Source organism: Cervus canadensis, chromosome 28 (assembly GCF_019320065.1).
Source record: "Cervus canadensis isolate Bull #8, Minnesota chromosome 28, ASM1932006v1, whole genome shotgun sequence".
Classification (NCBI taxonomy): domain Eukaryota; kingdom Metazoa; phylum Chordata; class Mammalia; order Artiodactyla; family Cervidae; genus Cervus; species Cervus canadensis.
Genome location: NC_057413.1, coordinates 49,570,359 through 49,585,027, shown reverse-complemented (window position 1 = coordinate 49,585,027; position 14,669 = coordinate 49,570,359). Strand labels below are relative to the sequence as shown.

General features: G+C 36.5%; 1 protein-coding gene across 7 annotated transcripts in view; it reads left to right on the top strand.

Annotated features, from left to right (window-relative positions):
- The window catches only part of SUPT3H (SPT3 homolog, SAGA and STAGA complex component), a 347,771-nt gene that overhangs the window by 249,056 nt on the left and 84,046 nt on the right, over window positions 1–14,669 (top strand). For all 7 annotated transcript variants that reach the window (XM_043449964.1, XM_043449968.1, XM_043449969.1 and 4 more), the window contains one exon: window positions 327–466. In XM_043449964.1, the coding sequence (XP_043305899.1) occupies window positions 327–466 (140 nt within the window). The remainder of the gene's footprint in view (window positions 1–326; window positions 467–14,669) is intronic.

Genomic DNA, 14,669 nt, shown 5'->3' with positions numbered 1-14,669 from the left:
CTCAATTGGCTTGCCATAGCAGGATTCTTTTTCCAAATCTGATAGCCCTTCTTTTTTTTTTTGTAAGAAATTTAATCAATCCATAAATACTTAACTGTAGTAATTGATTATTTGGTTTTATTCTCTCAATCTTATTCATGACATAAGTGGGTGATTCAATTCTGTATGACTTTATGCTTTTGTTTTGGATACAAAGGTTCTCCTTTTGAAGATTGAGAGAATTCCACTTTTGAATTTTATGTGCAGTATTCCATACTTAAAATGGTTAGGACTGATGTAAACCTGTTTAAGAATATTTTGTTTTTCCTTCCTTTATCTTCATGAAGACAAATTGAGTGGCAGCAATAATACAAACAAAAGACAAAAAATCGCTCAAGACTTTCTCAACTCTATTGACCAAACAGGAGAACTCTTGGCAATGTTTGAAGATGATGAAATTGATGAAGTTAAACAAGAAAGAATGGAGGTATAGTACATGCTTCCCTTGTTAAGAGTAATGGAAGAACCATTACAGTGTGTATAATATTGGATTATTCTGTTCTTGTGTTCTTTAAATGTTTGTCTGAATTGTCCAAATCAGTGGTTTCATGTCTGAAGCAGCATTGTGCAGTGAAGTAGTCCTGGGAAGGACGTCAAACTCTGCCTTCATAGCTGACTTTGGGAAACAGCTTCAGTCCCCTGTTCCTTTGTTTCCTCCTTTGAATATGAGTAGATTTCCCTAAGCTTCCTTCTGGATTTTACTTTTACTGATATTATTTTCTTTCATAAAAGCTAGTTTATAATTAAATAATTTACTTAGTTTTTGTACCAAACCGTCCAGTTATCTTTGTGGGCAAAACTAATTCTTACTGCTTTTGTGTTGACATATGGTATGAAGAGCTATATTTTTCAGCCTGTAGTTGCAGGCTATGATTGGCCTCACCAGCTAAGGTAGTATCCAGGGCAATTGCATGCTTTATATTGCTGTAAAACAATGTCAGTGACAAGTGCTTATATTCCCTGGGCATGTTTTAACAATGGATAAGAAAAATTGTGTGCCTTCTATTTACCCTAGCTATTTATTCATAAAATTGTTTCCTTAAATATTATACTTTGGAAAAACAAAAGTAGTGACTGATTTCAATTGAGTGCCTTTCAAAATATAAGGCATTATTCTTATCATTCTTATTCTTATAATACTTTTACATGTTTTTTTTTTAAAAAAAACAACAAACCTCCATGTTCCCCCTTCTCTTTAAACTGGGCAAGAGGTAATTCCAGAGTTCTGAGAGATTGTGCTAAGTGCTGACTTTATCATAGTCTCTATGCATGCTAAAAATGTAATTATTTCATGTTAAATTTTGGAGGAAGTCCAGTAGACATCCATGCTTTATAAAATTTAACAGCCTTCTTTCAAGAATTAGTATGCTTAGATCATGAGCTGTGATCTAAAGGCAGTGTTCTTCTTAGGTATCAATTACCTTAGAAATGTGTGGTTATCTTGGTTTGAGGCAACTGCAAATGATTTTAGCTCAACTTTGCCTTGGGCCAAAAACATGCTCAGTTGTCCAAAGCAGATGATAAACATGTATTTCTGATGTCATTATGGCCTAAACAGGATATGACTGTTTAGTGGCATGGTTTTACTTACGATGCATTACGCAGAGAGCAAATATTGTTTATGCTTTATTTTTTAAACATTTTTACATTATACAAATGGGCATTAAGAAAAATTTATTAAGGAAGGACTCTACAGAAAACATTAGTGAAACTGAACAAGTAGCTGTTTCAATTTTGACAGGAAAATCTCTTGTCATCCAAGCCTATTGCCCAGAAGGGCATTCCACAATCAAGGAGAAGAAGAGAAAGGGAGCGTGTTGTAACAGTAAGCTCATAATAGCAGGCTACTGTGGGCCTGGAAGACTGATGAGTCAGTAAGGTACAAGTTCAAATGAATCAAATATTTGGAAACATAGGGCAGAAATAGCTTGGGAGCGCATACGGTTTAAATTTCTCTTCCCTATAGTTATATTATGTATTGCATAGTGGTGACCAGGATAATAAAGTATCAATAGTTGATAGGAACAATTACAGTGAAAGTCAGCTTCATTTGTACAAGAAAAGTTAAGATTGCCAACTTCTCCAAACCTTGAATCATAACTAAAATCTCTAACCAAAATAACAAAGAGTAGTTTTGAGATTCTATCCATCCAAATAACAGAACTTAAACTGGATAAAAAATGCTGAACTTGTAGACAAAACTGTAGACAGTAGAAAGTGGAACCGTTAAGAGCATAGTCCTTGCCTGCTTCTAATTTGACAGGTTATAGTTTCAAGCGTAAACCACAACTGTGGCAGTCCATATGAAACCACTTTGGACTCACAGACTGCAATCCCTGGCTTTTAAAGTGCAGTAGAATAATCAGTCCTGGCATCACTCCGTGATTTAATTTTCCTCTAAGCATCACTTACAGTTGTAGAAACTTTGTTTACTACCTTCTCCCCTTGAATGTATGAAAATGGTATAGACCTACCAACAAAGCTTATTATTGTTTTTTTTTTCTTTTTTGTTTCATTTAAATGTAATTTAGAAGAGAAAAAGAAATTTATAGACATAAAAACTCTCTCGGGACCCTAGCTTTTTCTCAAAACATTGAGGAAGCATATGAAAACCTGAGTTCTTTCCTGTTGTTTTCAGCTGATTTGTGTGTGTGCCTGGCTTTGTGTTTTACTCATAATTTGCTTCGTTAAGTATTATATGATTTGAAATATAAAAAAGTCTGAATTTTTATGTACATTGTTTATATCTGCTTGCTAGTCCATCATCATGTTAAGTTACCTAGCTCTCACTCCATTTATCTTTCCCCATCACCAACACTTCAGTGTGTGAACAGTAGAGCTCTATGATCATGACCTGGGAAGATCCCTTGTAAATCATCAAGTGTAGATTAAATGATGTTCAGAATTGCTTTAGTATATTTGAGAGACTGGGAAAGAGAAGCAGAGAAATAATAAGCATAATAAATAGAAATACAACTCCCCTCCAAGCACGTTTCCGACCCCCTGTACCCACCCCCAGAAAGACCCAGGTGTGTTTGACTGTTGATCCTGTTTCTTACATCCCAGTCTTTTGAGATCTAATCAACTAAATGTGACTATCAACCAAGGACAAGAAAGGGTCACTAAAGCCTGCAGATAGCTTTGTATTTTCTTAACAAAGGACCTGTCGTCACTCACAGAAGAGCCTCACCTAAGACCCTGCTGCTCTACTCATTAACCAAGTAAAATATCCTATCTAATGAGCTGCTAGGGTTTGTGAAGGAGGTGTAAATAAGAAACACTAAAAAGAAAATTGAGTGAATTCTCTACTTTCTGACTAATCCTCAAACAGGTAAAATAAACAGGGGACCAAAGTTCAGAGCTCACCAAAGGGCAGACTAAACAGCTTAGGGTGCTGAAAATCCCCAGTGATTGTTTATTGTTTGTTTTTAAGTCAGAGGCCTAGTCTTGAAATCTAGAAAGAAAGTAGAATGGGATTTATAAAATTTAAGCACTGGGAAGACCCAGGCAGATGGGATGGAGAGGGAGGTGGGAGGGGGGATCGGGATGGGGAACACATGTAAATCCATGGCTGATTCATGTCAACGTATGACAAAAACCACTACAATATTGTAAAGTAATTAGCCTCCAACTAATAAAAACAAATGGAAAAAAAAAAAAAAGATTGTTTAAAATTGACTAAAAGTTGAATAAGACCTCATGTGCCATCTGAATTGTACTGATAGGATGACCATGCTCTGATTGGCTTAGCCTAAGTCGTATGCTCCATCTCCAAAGAGGGAGCAGTTAACCTCTGTAAAAGCATGAGTTCCTGCAGCTTTAAGAAGAAGGAGTAGGTGCTGAAAAGGCAGACACGGAAGTCCTTAAGGATAAAGGACCTCTCATTGTGTTTAAGAATTGGCAGAGAAGGTACATCATAATCTTGACTCTCTGCTCAGATCTCTGGGATTTTTCTCCCTTAGAGACAGCCTGTTAAAATGAGTGGAAATCATTTTGTTTGGATTAAGGCAAACCATCCATCCATCCATCCTCCACTCTTTAATTCATTCAGCATTTGTCTGAGCTTCTTTTGTAAATCAGTCACTGTACTAGGTCCTGAAGTTACAACTATAAAAAAGACAAAATATGGTTTCTGCCCTCACAGGCCTTCAGTAATAACTGGCAAATCAAAAGCTAGCTGAGTACACTGGTAAGGGGAACACAGGCTCAATAAATTGTTGACATTTTTATGACTATTACTACATTTGGCCTTGAATTTTGAACCTTCTTAGTAGATTATTGGTTGTGTGATGGAGACATGTATATTCTATTTCACTTGCTATTTTATTTTAAATTTTGTTTATTCTGAAGCAAAGTACATGTCTTCTTCAAGAAATATTTTGTGATTAACTTCAGAGTGGTTTATAGAACTAGCCTCAGTGTGGTTTGTTGAAGAGGACACAAAACAGAATACTAGAACTAGGGTCCATTTTAAAACATAAAGTAGTGTGATAGTCAGGACTCGTTTCTGAAAGAGATTCATCAAGAGAACACATCACTGTGTCTTCTTTATTCTCTTCAAGGTAACTTTTCAGATAATTTAAAAGTACTCTGTGAAATTGTTCTTTGGGGAAAACTAATAGATATACCCCCAAAATCTTTGGTAATTCTAGCTGCACAGAGCAGAATTAATGTAACTTAGTGTATGTTTTTCTGGCCTACTGCAGACTAGGGAGTGTTACATGACTTTAGGAGAACCCAAAGGTTGGTATGATATATAACTCTGAAACTGCTTTCCAGCTCTGTCAAACTACTTTTTATCCCCACCTTCTGATTATTGGGCTTCCCTCGTGGCTCAGACAGTAAAGAATATGCCTGCAGTGCAGGACCTGGGCTTGATCCCTGTGTCGGGAAGATCCCCTGGAGAAGGAAACAGCAACCCACTCCAGTATCCTTGCCTGGAGAATCCCATGGACAAGGAGCCTGGTAACTCTAGGCTATGGGGGTCACAAAGAGTCGGACACGACTGAGGGACTAACACTGATTATGGAATGGTAGAGACCTGTGTATTCATTGCCATAAAACATCTGGAGAAGACATTTTTCAATCAATGACATGAAGAGTAAGTTACAAATCTTATAACAATAGAACATTCCCTAACTCTTATCCATGTCCTTATCATCCTGTAGGTTAACACATCAGATCTGACAGATGTTCCTCAAGGAATTCTTCCAGGCTTTTCTTATCCGTGTCAACTATGAGCTCTTAACCATGTGAGCTGAGGGTAAAGTCAGACTTCTGTTTTGCCCAGAGTGCACCACATACCAGGTGTGAAATCAGAAGTGGTTGGGTGATGGTAGCAGTGTTTTGATCATTCTGTCACATTTAAGATGCTTAATCTCTTGGGTTATGCTTTGCTGTAGAAAAATTTTAGAGCAAGATCAGTCAAATGACAACTACCATCTCTATGACGGAAGATTTAGTATCACATTTCAAGTATCATCTTCCACCATCATCTTCCACCCTCAGAGTCATATTTATTGTCTGGGTGAAATTGAAAAAATTCTTCTCCCTGCCCTTTCCCTAGTCTATTAAGGAGCAAAATACGTGGTGACAGCATTGAAGCAATATTCATAGTAGTCGTATTTCCCTTAATCCAAATCAGGAGTTACAGTCCGGCGTCCATTAGTACCTTTTGTTTTGGAGACAGCGTATGTATTTTAAATCTGGCCTTGGTAGTAAAATACAGAAACAGTGATTGCCATCCACTTCCACCTTCCTCACCAGAAGTTTTAGCTTCAGTAAAGCAGAGCATCATCTGTCGGGGGGGAAGATGCACACCAGTGATGCAAACAGGCCATCATATCTCCCCGGCTCTGCTGCCCCGCGTTGTTCAGTCTTGTCTTGTTAAGTGGATTTTCCTCTAACACATCTGATGACACTGTCCAATTAAGTTTTTAATAGAATCAATCAATATTTTCTTTCTCAAATAATTTCACCTTACCCTTCTGAAAATGAAATCCTTCACTTTTAAAAGATACATTTCAAGGGTTTCCTTAGAGATCAGTCTGCTAGCTTGTTTATAAAACACCTTGGCAGAGAAGAGTTTTAAAATATCATTGAGTTTAAGAACACCACAGGACTTACCACTAATTTACATTTAATGTTTATAGTTCTCAAATTGTGGCTGTTGTAATAACCAAAATATTTTTGTCCTGAATATTTTGTAGATTATGTTTCCCTATTCTTTCTCCTTCACCCGAATTCCCCACAGTAGGTGGGCAGATTGTTGTTACGTAGCCTGGCTTTTATTTATCTTTACTGGTTTAATCTCAACAAGTCAGCCCTTCTAAATATGAAAATAAATGTATTCTGTGGAAAGAGTTTTGTCTTTTCAATGCCATCATTTATTGAGTGGAATTAGCCAATCATTGATTGTGTGGTTAGGTAATTTCCTTCTGTTCCTTTATTTGCATCCGTGCTTAGGAGCTGCCTTAAGATCACTTCTTATTGTTGCCACCACCTTATGGTAAATCATGCAAATCAAGCTGTTTAATGCAATTAGACTTATCCTTAGATCATTGTATTCCTCATTTAGAAATAGGAATTTTGGAGTAAGCTGTAAATATTTAGTGATCAATGTAATCTGTTGCATGTGGATGGCTGTTGGGAACTCTCCTTCTTATTAAGGATTGGTCCAAAGGGCAGATCAGATCCTGCCAGGCTTCTGCTGTTCCTGACTCTCCATCTTCTGTAGAAGAGTCTTAACTCCCTAGCACGTTATTCATGCATCTTTATAATCTGGCCCCAACAAACTTTTTCGTCTTCATCTCCCACCATTCCTTCTCCCCCACCTTACCCATATTACTTCCCAAAACACACATGTATACACACACACAAACGCACACACTGCCATCACCACCCCACACTCTTTAAGGAACCCCTTGAACTTGCAGTTCCCTAAATAGGCATTCATCTTTTCTTCCCTTCCGTTAATCTTTCTCCATCTGGCCGCATCTCAGTTCTGATATTTTAGTATGTGCAAGATTATAACTAGTTGTTTTTTGCTTAGTTTGACTTACTAAATAAGGTCCTTGAGAGCATGGACGTACTGTACTTTCATATTGTCTGTACCCAGCACAGTGCCTTGAACATTATAAACTTTCATTAACTGTTTGTCCAAAAAAGGGGAATTAATAGGTGATATACGCAAATATCATTAATCTATCCTTTGGACAACCTGAATTTTTTTTCTCTTCTGCTTAAAGAATGCAGTGTCCAAGTATATAAAATTAGTCTCTTCTTCTCATTCACATAGGATTACAAAAAAAGCTATATACTTTTATGAAGTTTTTGTACCAGGAATTCTTCAACACACCTTTTAAGATGCTTTCCAGTTGCAAATAGTTTTCACTGTTTGAATAACTCCCTGTTTAGAGTACTGGCTTTTCCACAGCTCTAGCTATAGAAGTTCTCCCAGCCACACTGGTTCAATACTCACCCGCGGTGTCCAGACATGTCTACAGGCTGATACTGAGCATCAGTTCTAATTTTAATGAACAGATTGTTTTTCTTTTTTTTTTCCCATTTATTTTTATTAGTTGGAGGCTAATTACTTTACAACATTGTAGTGGTTTTTGTCATACATTGACATGAATCAGCCATGGATTTACATGTATTCCCCGTCCCAATCCCCCCTCCCACCTCCCTCTCCACCCGATCCCTCTGGGTCTTCCCAGTGCACCAGGCCCGAGCACTTGTCTCATGCATCCAGCCTGGGCTGGTGATCTGTTTCACCCTAGGTGATACACATGTTTCGATGCTGTTCTCTCAAAACATCCCGTCCTCGCCTTCTCCCACAGATTGTTTTTCAAATGGACCAATACCATCTGTGACCACTGGTTCATTCCCTCTAGTTGTCAGTTTAGAACATTTGGCAATAAATATTATACATGTCTCCTTGTGTATTTGCTATTATAAGATTTTACAATTTAGCATCTTCAAATAATAACATATACTTGTTCACTTCTCTGATCCATTAAATATTTCTCTGGACAGTTCTGTTAGTTATTGGCTGATTTCTACTTAGAAAATAGTTTGAATTTGTAGATGGCTTTTAAGTTACTGTTGAATTTCTTGTGGCATAGAAATCTTGCATCTCCGTCTTTGCTCTATCACATCTTGTTGATAGAGCCTTCATCAGGTCCAGGTCTGGGTCTCTAAGTTTGTTACAACTTTGCCTGTCTTTACTGTTAGTCCTTCTGAACCAGTTAGTTTGGGTATAACTGTCTTTAGCAGTCTATTAATGTTTTTTCCCTTAATTTCTTTCAATTGATGACATTACCCTTATTTACATAGCACATGCACTTTTATCTTTTTTTATTCTTCCTCATTTTTTTGCTTCCTCACCTGTTTTCATTAATTCTTTTTTATTTGTAATTTCAGAGTTAACTTGTATGTGATTCTTTCAGTAGTTATTTTTAAATTCTGAGGAATCATAAATCTGTACGTCTCAGTTTATGACCCTTAAAACTGAAGTAGTATTTTTAAAAATTTATTTGTGTGTGTGTGTGCGCCAGCTCCTGTACTAGATCGTGGGGACATGGTATTCACAATACAGTTGTTTCCTTGACAAAACTTGTAATATACCAGAAAAATAGATATAGTAGTAATAACTACAGAATCCCGTGTAGACCTAATACACACCAAACACTGCTCTAAACCTTGACACAGACATCAGCTCATGTCTACCCTTGGGGTCAGTTCTGTTATTATCCTCTGTTTGCAAATGAGGACCCTAAAGCACTTGCTGAAGATCACAGTTAAAAGGCAAAAATGCTAGGAAGGAAAACTCATGGGTGCAGGCACTATTCTGGAAAAGGAAAAGAGCAGAAAAGTGTCATATTTCTTCCAACTTCGAAAAATTGATCTGGAAGCAATTCCTTGAGATGTATATGGTTACTAGCCTCCTGAGCTTCAAGGCAAAGAAGGTTATTTGCTTTACTTTTGCTTTTCTTTGGCTATTTCAGGTAATGGCTGAAAAAAATCACACATTTTAAAAGATAAGAGATTTATCATATTTGTTTTACAAATGTGAACCTTTGTTATCTTAAATCCACCATTTTCAAAACCATAGTTGATATGAGAGATCACTGTTTCTTCTTTCAAAATGTTTAAAAATCCTTGTAGGGCCAAGGACACTTGGTTATTTACATATTGATGTGAATCACATTGCTTACCTCTTAATCATCTGCTGAAAGGGACTTTCTTTAAAGACTTCTGGTTAGCAAGGGGTAAAGGTAAAGTAGTTTGAATTTTAGAGAAATTTAAGGGTAGAGAACATTAAGTGATTGCTATGTTCTGTGTCTTTGGGAAAGAGAAGATTCAGGAGAGATATTCTAGAAAGTTGAGATTTCAGAAATCAAATAAGATGTCAACTTTGTGTTTTTATAATTTTGCATAATTCTGGACAAGGACCAAATTCTCTTAATTAATTATGCCTCTTCTGATCCTTCTGTAAACTGGATACAGTCCAGATACATATGAGTTAAAGAGGTTTATGTAGGATTACTTAAGAACCTACCCACCATTTAAGACAATATTTCAATGAGAAGGTGCAGCCTGAATTCAGAACACACTTTTAGGATATAAGTTGGAGGATTTTGTATTTTAGTTTTAAAAGTTAAGTTTTACATGTTCACAAATTTTCAGTACAATAGAACTGCTTGTCATCTCTAGAAACTGTTTTATCCAGCTTGTTTTCTCTGGTAACAAAACTACTGGTATTAGAGGCCAGTAAAAAATTTTGGCACCTCCACCTGATTTGTTTTTGAGGTTATTTAGGATGATCATATTCCCTACTGAGTAAAAGACTGCATGATTGCATTTAAGACTTTACATAATTTATGTCCAAGCTATGGCAATGTTCTGATGGTAAATTAAAGATGTATATTAATTTACTGTGCTATTAAATAAAAGAAGTGTTGGTTACATATAGGAAAGAGATCAGTTTTTTTCAGGATGACGGTACAAAGTTATTCTGGGAGTTACATGTCAATGAGAGTTGCCACTCTTCTTTCTGTGATTGGTATACAGAGTGTATAGACATTCATGGATTCACTTAGAGGCAAGCAATGACAAGCTAAATTTATAAATTCATTTTTAACCCATTTGATATGTTGTTTAGAAAAATGTTGAGCTCTGCATACAGACAGATTTATTTTGAGAGGATCTGTATCTTCTAAGCAACCTAATAACGGAAATACAGCTGGGCCTCAGGAACTGCAGAGCAGACACCAACGAAATCAGCATTTTCTTCAGTTTCTGGTCTCCTGTTTCTCTCTCTGCATAGGCTTCATTTTTCTTTTCTTGTTGACTGACATATTTTACCGCCTGGGTAACGCTCTGTCAGCAGGTGCTCCCAAGTTAGCTTCTTCACCTGGAGAGAGGCAGACCCAACCCTCTGGGATAAGAATCTCAAACCTCAGTACATGGCCTCCGATTGACCTGGTTTGTTTTGGGTGTCCAGGCAGGGACCTGGCCACATGGCTGGAAGTCAGGGCCACACGGTAACCACTCTGCTGTGGAGGCGTGTAGGGCAACCTTGCCGCAATGGAGGCAGCCAGTGCCGTGGATGCTCACCGCCCCCAGGTAGCCCTCCATTCATCCACTCATCATTACTAGCCTGCACACACATCCGCGGGATCCAACTTTGAGACGCTCAGTGTCTTCCTTCAAAAATGATTATATAATCTTAATCTAAATCTAATCTCCTTTTAAAAGCTACAAGGGATACTCTCCAGTTATCTTAGACTTAAAAGAAAATGGCTAATAAGAGTAAATATAAAAACCCCACTAAAGTTCCCAGAACGACAAAGAAAGTAAAATATTCTTCAGTCAAGCCTTTTCTCTTAAAAATATCCTCACTTAAAACTGTAAAACATTTCAACAAAAACATTTCTTCAAATATGTTATTTTAAATACTATATTACTTAAGCAAATATTTAAATACTATATTAGTTTCTCTGAATACTTGACTTGAATTTAATTCCACCTGTCTGCCAAATGTTGAAACTCCAAAACCATTTTCATTGGCCAGGTTAAATGTTTATTTTGTTTTCCCACATAATATGCTCTTTAAACTGTCACAGACATACCAAATCTAACTTCTTTTTAATAGGGACTTGGTAGGGATTTTATTCTTTCTTCAGTTCATGGTAAAGGATATGCTTCTCTTAAGAAATATGCAAAGGTGTATTCACATTCCCTATCTACAGAAGGTATCTACTCCTTTGTTAGTGTTGGGAAGTAGACATTAACTTTCTTAAAGGAAGTTTAAAACATGTCCATTGCATTTGCCTACGTTTTTGAAGCCTCGCTGTTATTTCCTTATAATCAAATTATCAATGACCTTTCTCGTAGAGTGTCCAGTTTAATCTAACAAGTGACGCTGTATAGACTAGTACAAGGAAAAAGTATCATGCTACACTAATTTATTTGACCACAGGGTTTCCCTTTATGCTCATCTATGTTTATGTGATCAAATATTGTTCTTATTTTCAAAGAACATGTGATATCTTTGAACATTATAGTCTTTTAGACATACTTTTCTTAAAAGAACTAATAGCTTTCACCATGTACTTATTTTTTTTAAAAATTTACTAGTCATATGAATTGCATATGAATTCCACGTGAATTGCATAGTGGTTTGTACTTTTTGCAAATTTCATGAGTACACCTTAGGTGTCTTGTATTAGATCTAGTTCACTACAGTGAGGAGCATCTTGAGGGGAAGGTACTTGAAGCCATAGTGGTAGTGATCTTCCTAACCTTTAACTTCCCTGAAAAAATGTACCTTGAATTCTTTTTCTTTTCTCCATCTATAATGAAAGTACAGATCGTTATGAATGCCACAGTCTCTCTTCAGCTATCTGTATCACAAGACCTCCTGGGTTCCTACGTCCATTGCCCTTCTGTGTGAGTCAAGGGAGGCATAACAGAAGTTGATGCAGTAAATAGCTGTATCAGTGCTGCAGGAGAAGTGATTTACACATGCTTTCCATTTTGAAATACCTGGCTATTTCCCAGGAGTTAAGAACCTAATGGCTTCTTCCAGTGATATTTCTTCTATATAAGAATCACTGCAAATACACTGAAGCTATTTTCTAGTATGGACTTGCACAGGTCGTCTGATCTCTTAAATCTTAGAATCTATGACTCTGAAGTATTTCTAAGGATTTCAGGTCTTCACTAAGGTACAGGATACACATAGAATCACAGAACATCAGCACAATAGAGAGGCAGAACCCAGTCACAGTGAGACGAAGCAGCTTAACCTGGAGATTCCCATTTTGTGTTCGAGACAAAACAAGACCTGAAATACAGGTCTTCTGATTCATGGGTCAGCATTCTCTTCACTGGTCACTCTAATATTTTTCTGATGGAATAGAATGTATCTCAGGATCATATAAGAATATATATCAGAGCTTTAGATTATGATTAAAACTCAGCTGTTACCACTCAGAATTATTGATTTAAAATATACAGAGATTGGATTGGAATTGTATTAACCCTACAATATACCCTGGCCATTCCTTTTCAAATACACCTCCTCGAATGTCGTCTTATTTGCTTTCTGTTTGTGTCTTTATCATCAAAATAAAACAGTGCATAAATGGAGAACTTCCTAAAAAGTATACACTATTTTTTTTTCAATTTTAAGTTTTTCATTAAGATACGAAGCAGTGTTTTTCAGTTACCATGGTCCATGTCTTCATTAAAATCCATCCTACATTTGCTTATATCCATCTCTCAAGATACTCTTTATTACTTTCAAGTTGCTTTGTTCTCAAGGTCACTTCAGCCCTCTGCATCCAACCCCCAAGTCTGCCTCAGTTGTCTTTTCTCTCATTGATGACGTTTGAGACGGATGGCTCTTCACTGGCTGTAGCTAAGATTCCAGTAAATTGTTAGAACAGGACAGATAAAAAAGCAATGTCCTTATCCTGCCAGTCAACATTTATGTAGAATGTGTAGATTAAAAATGGTAAGTACTGAAGAAGCACCCATTGTAGTGAATCGTTTGCCAAGCCCCTTGTTAAGTCATTCAACTTCATTTAGTTGTTTGATGCTGTCTGACATGTGCAAATAGATAAGTGCAAGTAAATCTGTTTCTTTTTAGACTGGAGTATCTCAGTCTTTTTGGAGTTAGGGCAATGTTATTAGTTATTTGTTTGACTCTGTGTTGTCCTCTCCTTATCCTCAAAAGCACTCCCTGAAGTTAAAAAAATATAACTTGCATTAAAAAAAATGTTGGTGAGTGTTGTGATGAGAGAGAATACTGACTCTTAAGCTCATTCGTGGCCACTATGACTGCTAAAAATCAGGTTTAGAAATCAATATAATAGATCACATAAATGTGTAATACCTTTATACACCAGCACGATGGAGACAGCTGCTCACCATGCCATATCCCTGCTCTCCATCCTCCTTTATGGACCTGATTTGTAGCTGTTGGCATCCAGAGTACCACACCCCTCTTCTTACTTTGCAGCTAAGTTGGATCGTACCATTGGGCTGTGGCCAGTGAGATGTAAGCATAAATTTCTTTCTTTTTTTTTATTTTGTGTCCATCATTTTTCTTTTTTTTTTTAAACTTACTTATTTATTTATTTTACTTTACAATGTTGTATTGGTTTTGCCATACATTCTATTTGGACTTCTCTTGGTTTTCTTATCTTCCTATGTTTGATTACTTGATCCAGATGTGATTATCTGGAGCTTCAGGGGTTATTCTGTATCAGAAGATAAAGCTAAAGCCTGCATAATTTTATACATCAATTATATCTCAGTGAAGCAGGGATGAGGTGGCGGGAAATGAATGTGCAAATGACTGAATGCATAAATACATAAAGAACTTTTAAAGCGTGAAAAATAATAAAAAGCTACAGCTTGAAAATATCAGAGCCAATGTTGGAAGTAACTGGGGCTCTCACAGCATCAGCAAGCAGTTATGTTAAGCCTGAATTACTTGTCTCCAGAATTCACTTATATGAGGAAAAGTAAATTTCTATCTTGCTTAAACATATATAATTTGTAATTGTATTATTTTCAGCCAAAAACACTTAGCTAGTAGTACCTGTGAATGAGACTTTAAAATTGAGACTATACTTCTAGAAAGTGATTAAATCTGTTTTTCATATTGAAGGAATATTCTGTCATGTGCCCTGTGATTTTCAAAGAATTGTCATAGCCATGCGACGAGTGTTAATACTTTAGTACTACAAGTGTTTCAGCATAAGTCTCATATTAACATCAAAAGGTTGAAGAAGTCATTCAGCATTTAGTACTATGTTTCCTGCTGCTTAAATTCCAGAGGAAAATACCGGAAAGGATTTGATTTTAGATTTTTTGTTTGTTAATCAAAATATCTTAAGAAATTAAAATACTTAAGAAATTAAAATACTGTGCTATAGAAAATAAGTACCATCTGGGCTGTGTGTTCTTCTATGTCCTCTAAAGAACATTATGCAAAAGAGGGTATGCAAAGGCATGCTTCATTTAACTATACTTACAGGATACCTGATGTGGTACAATAGGAGTATTACTTACAAATTGGTATTGTTGTTTTTTAGTCACTCAGTCGTGTCTGT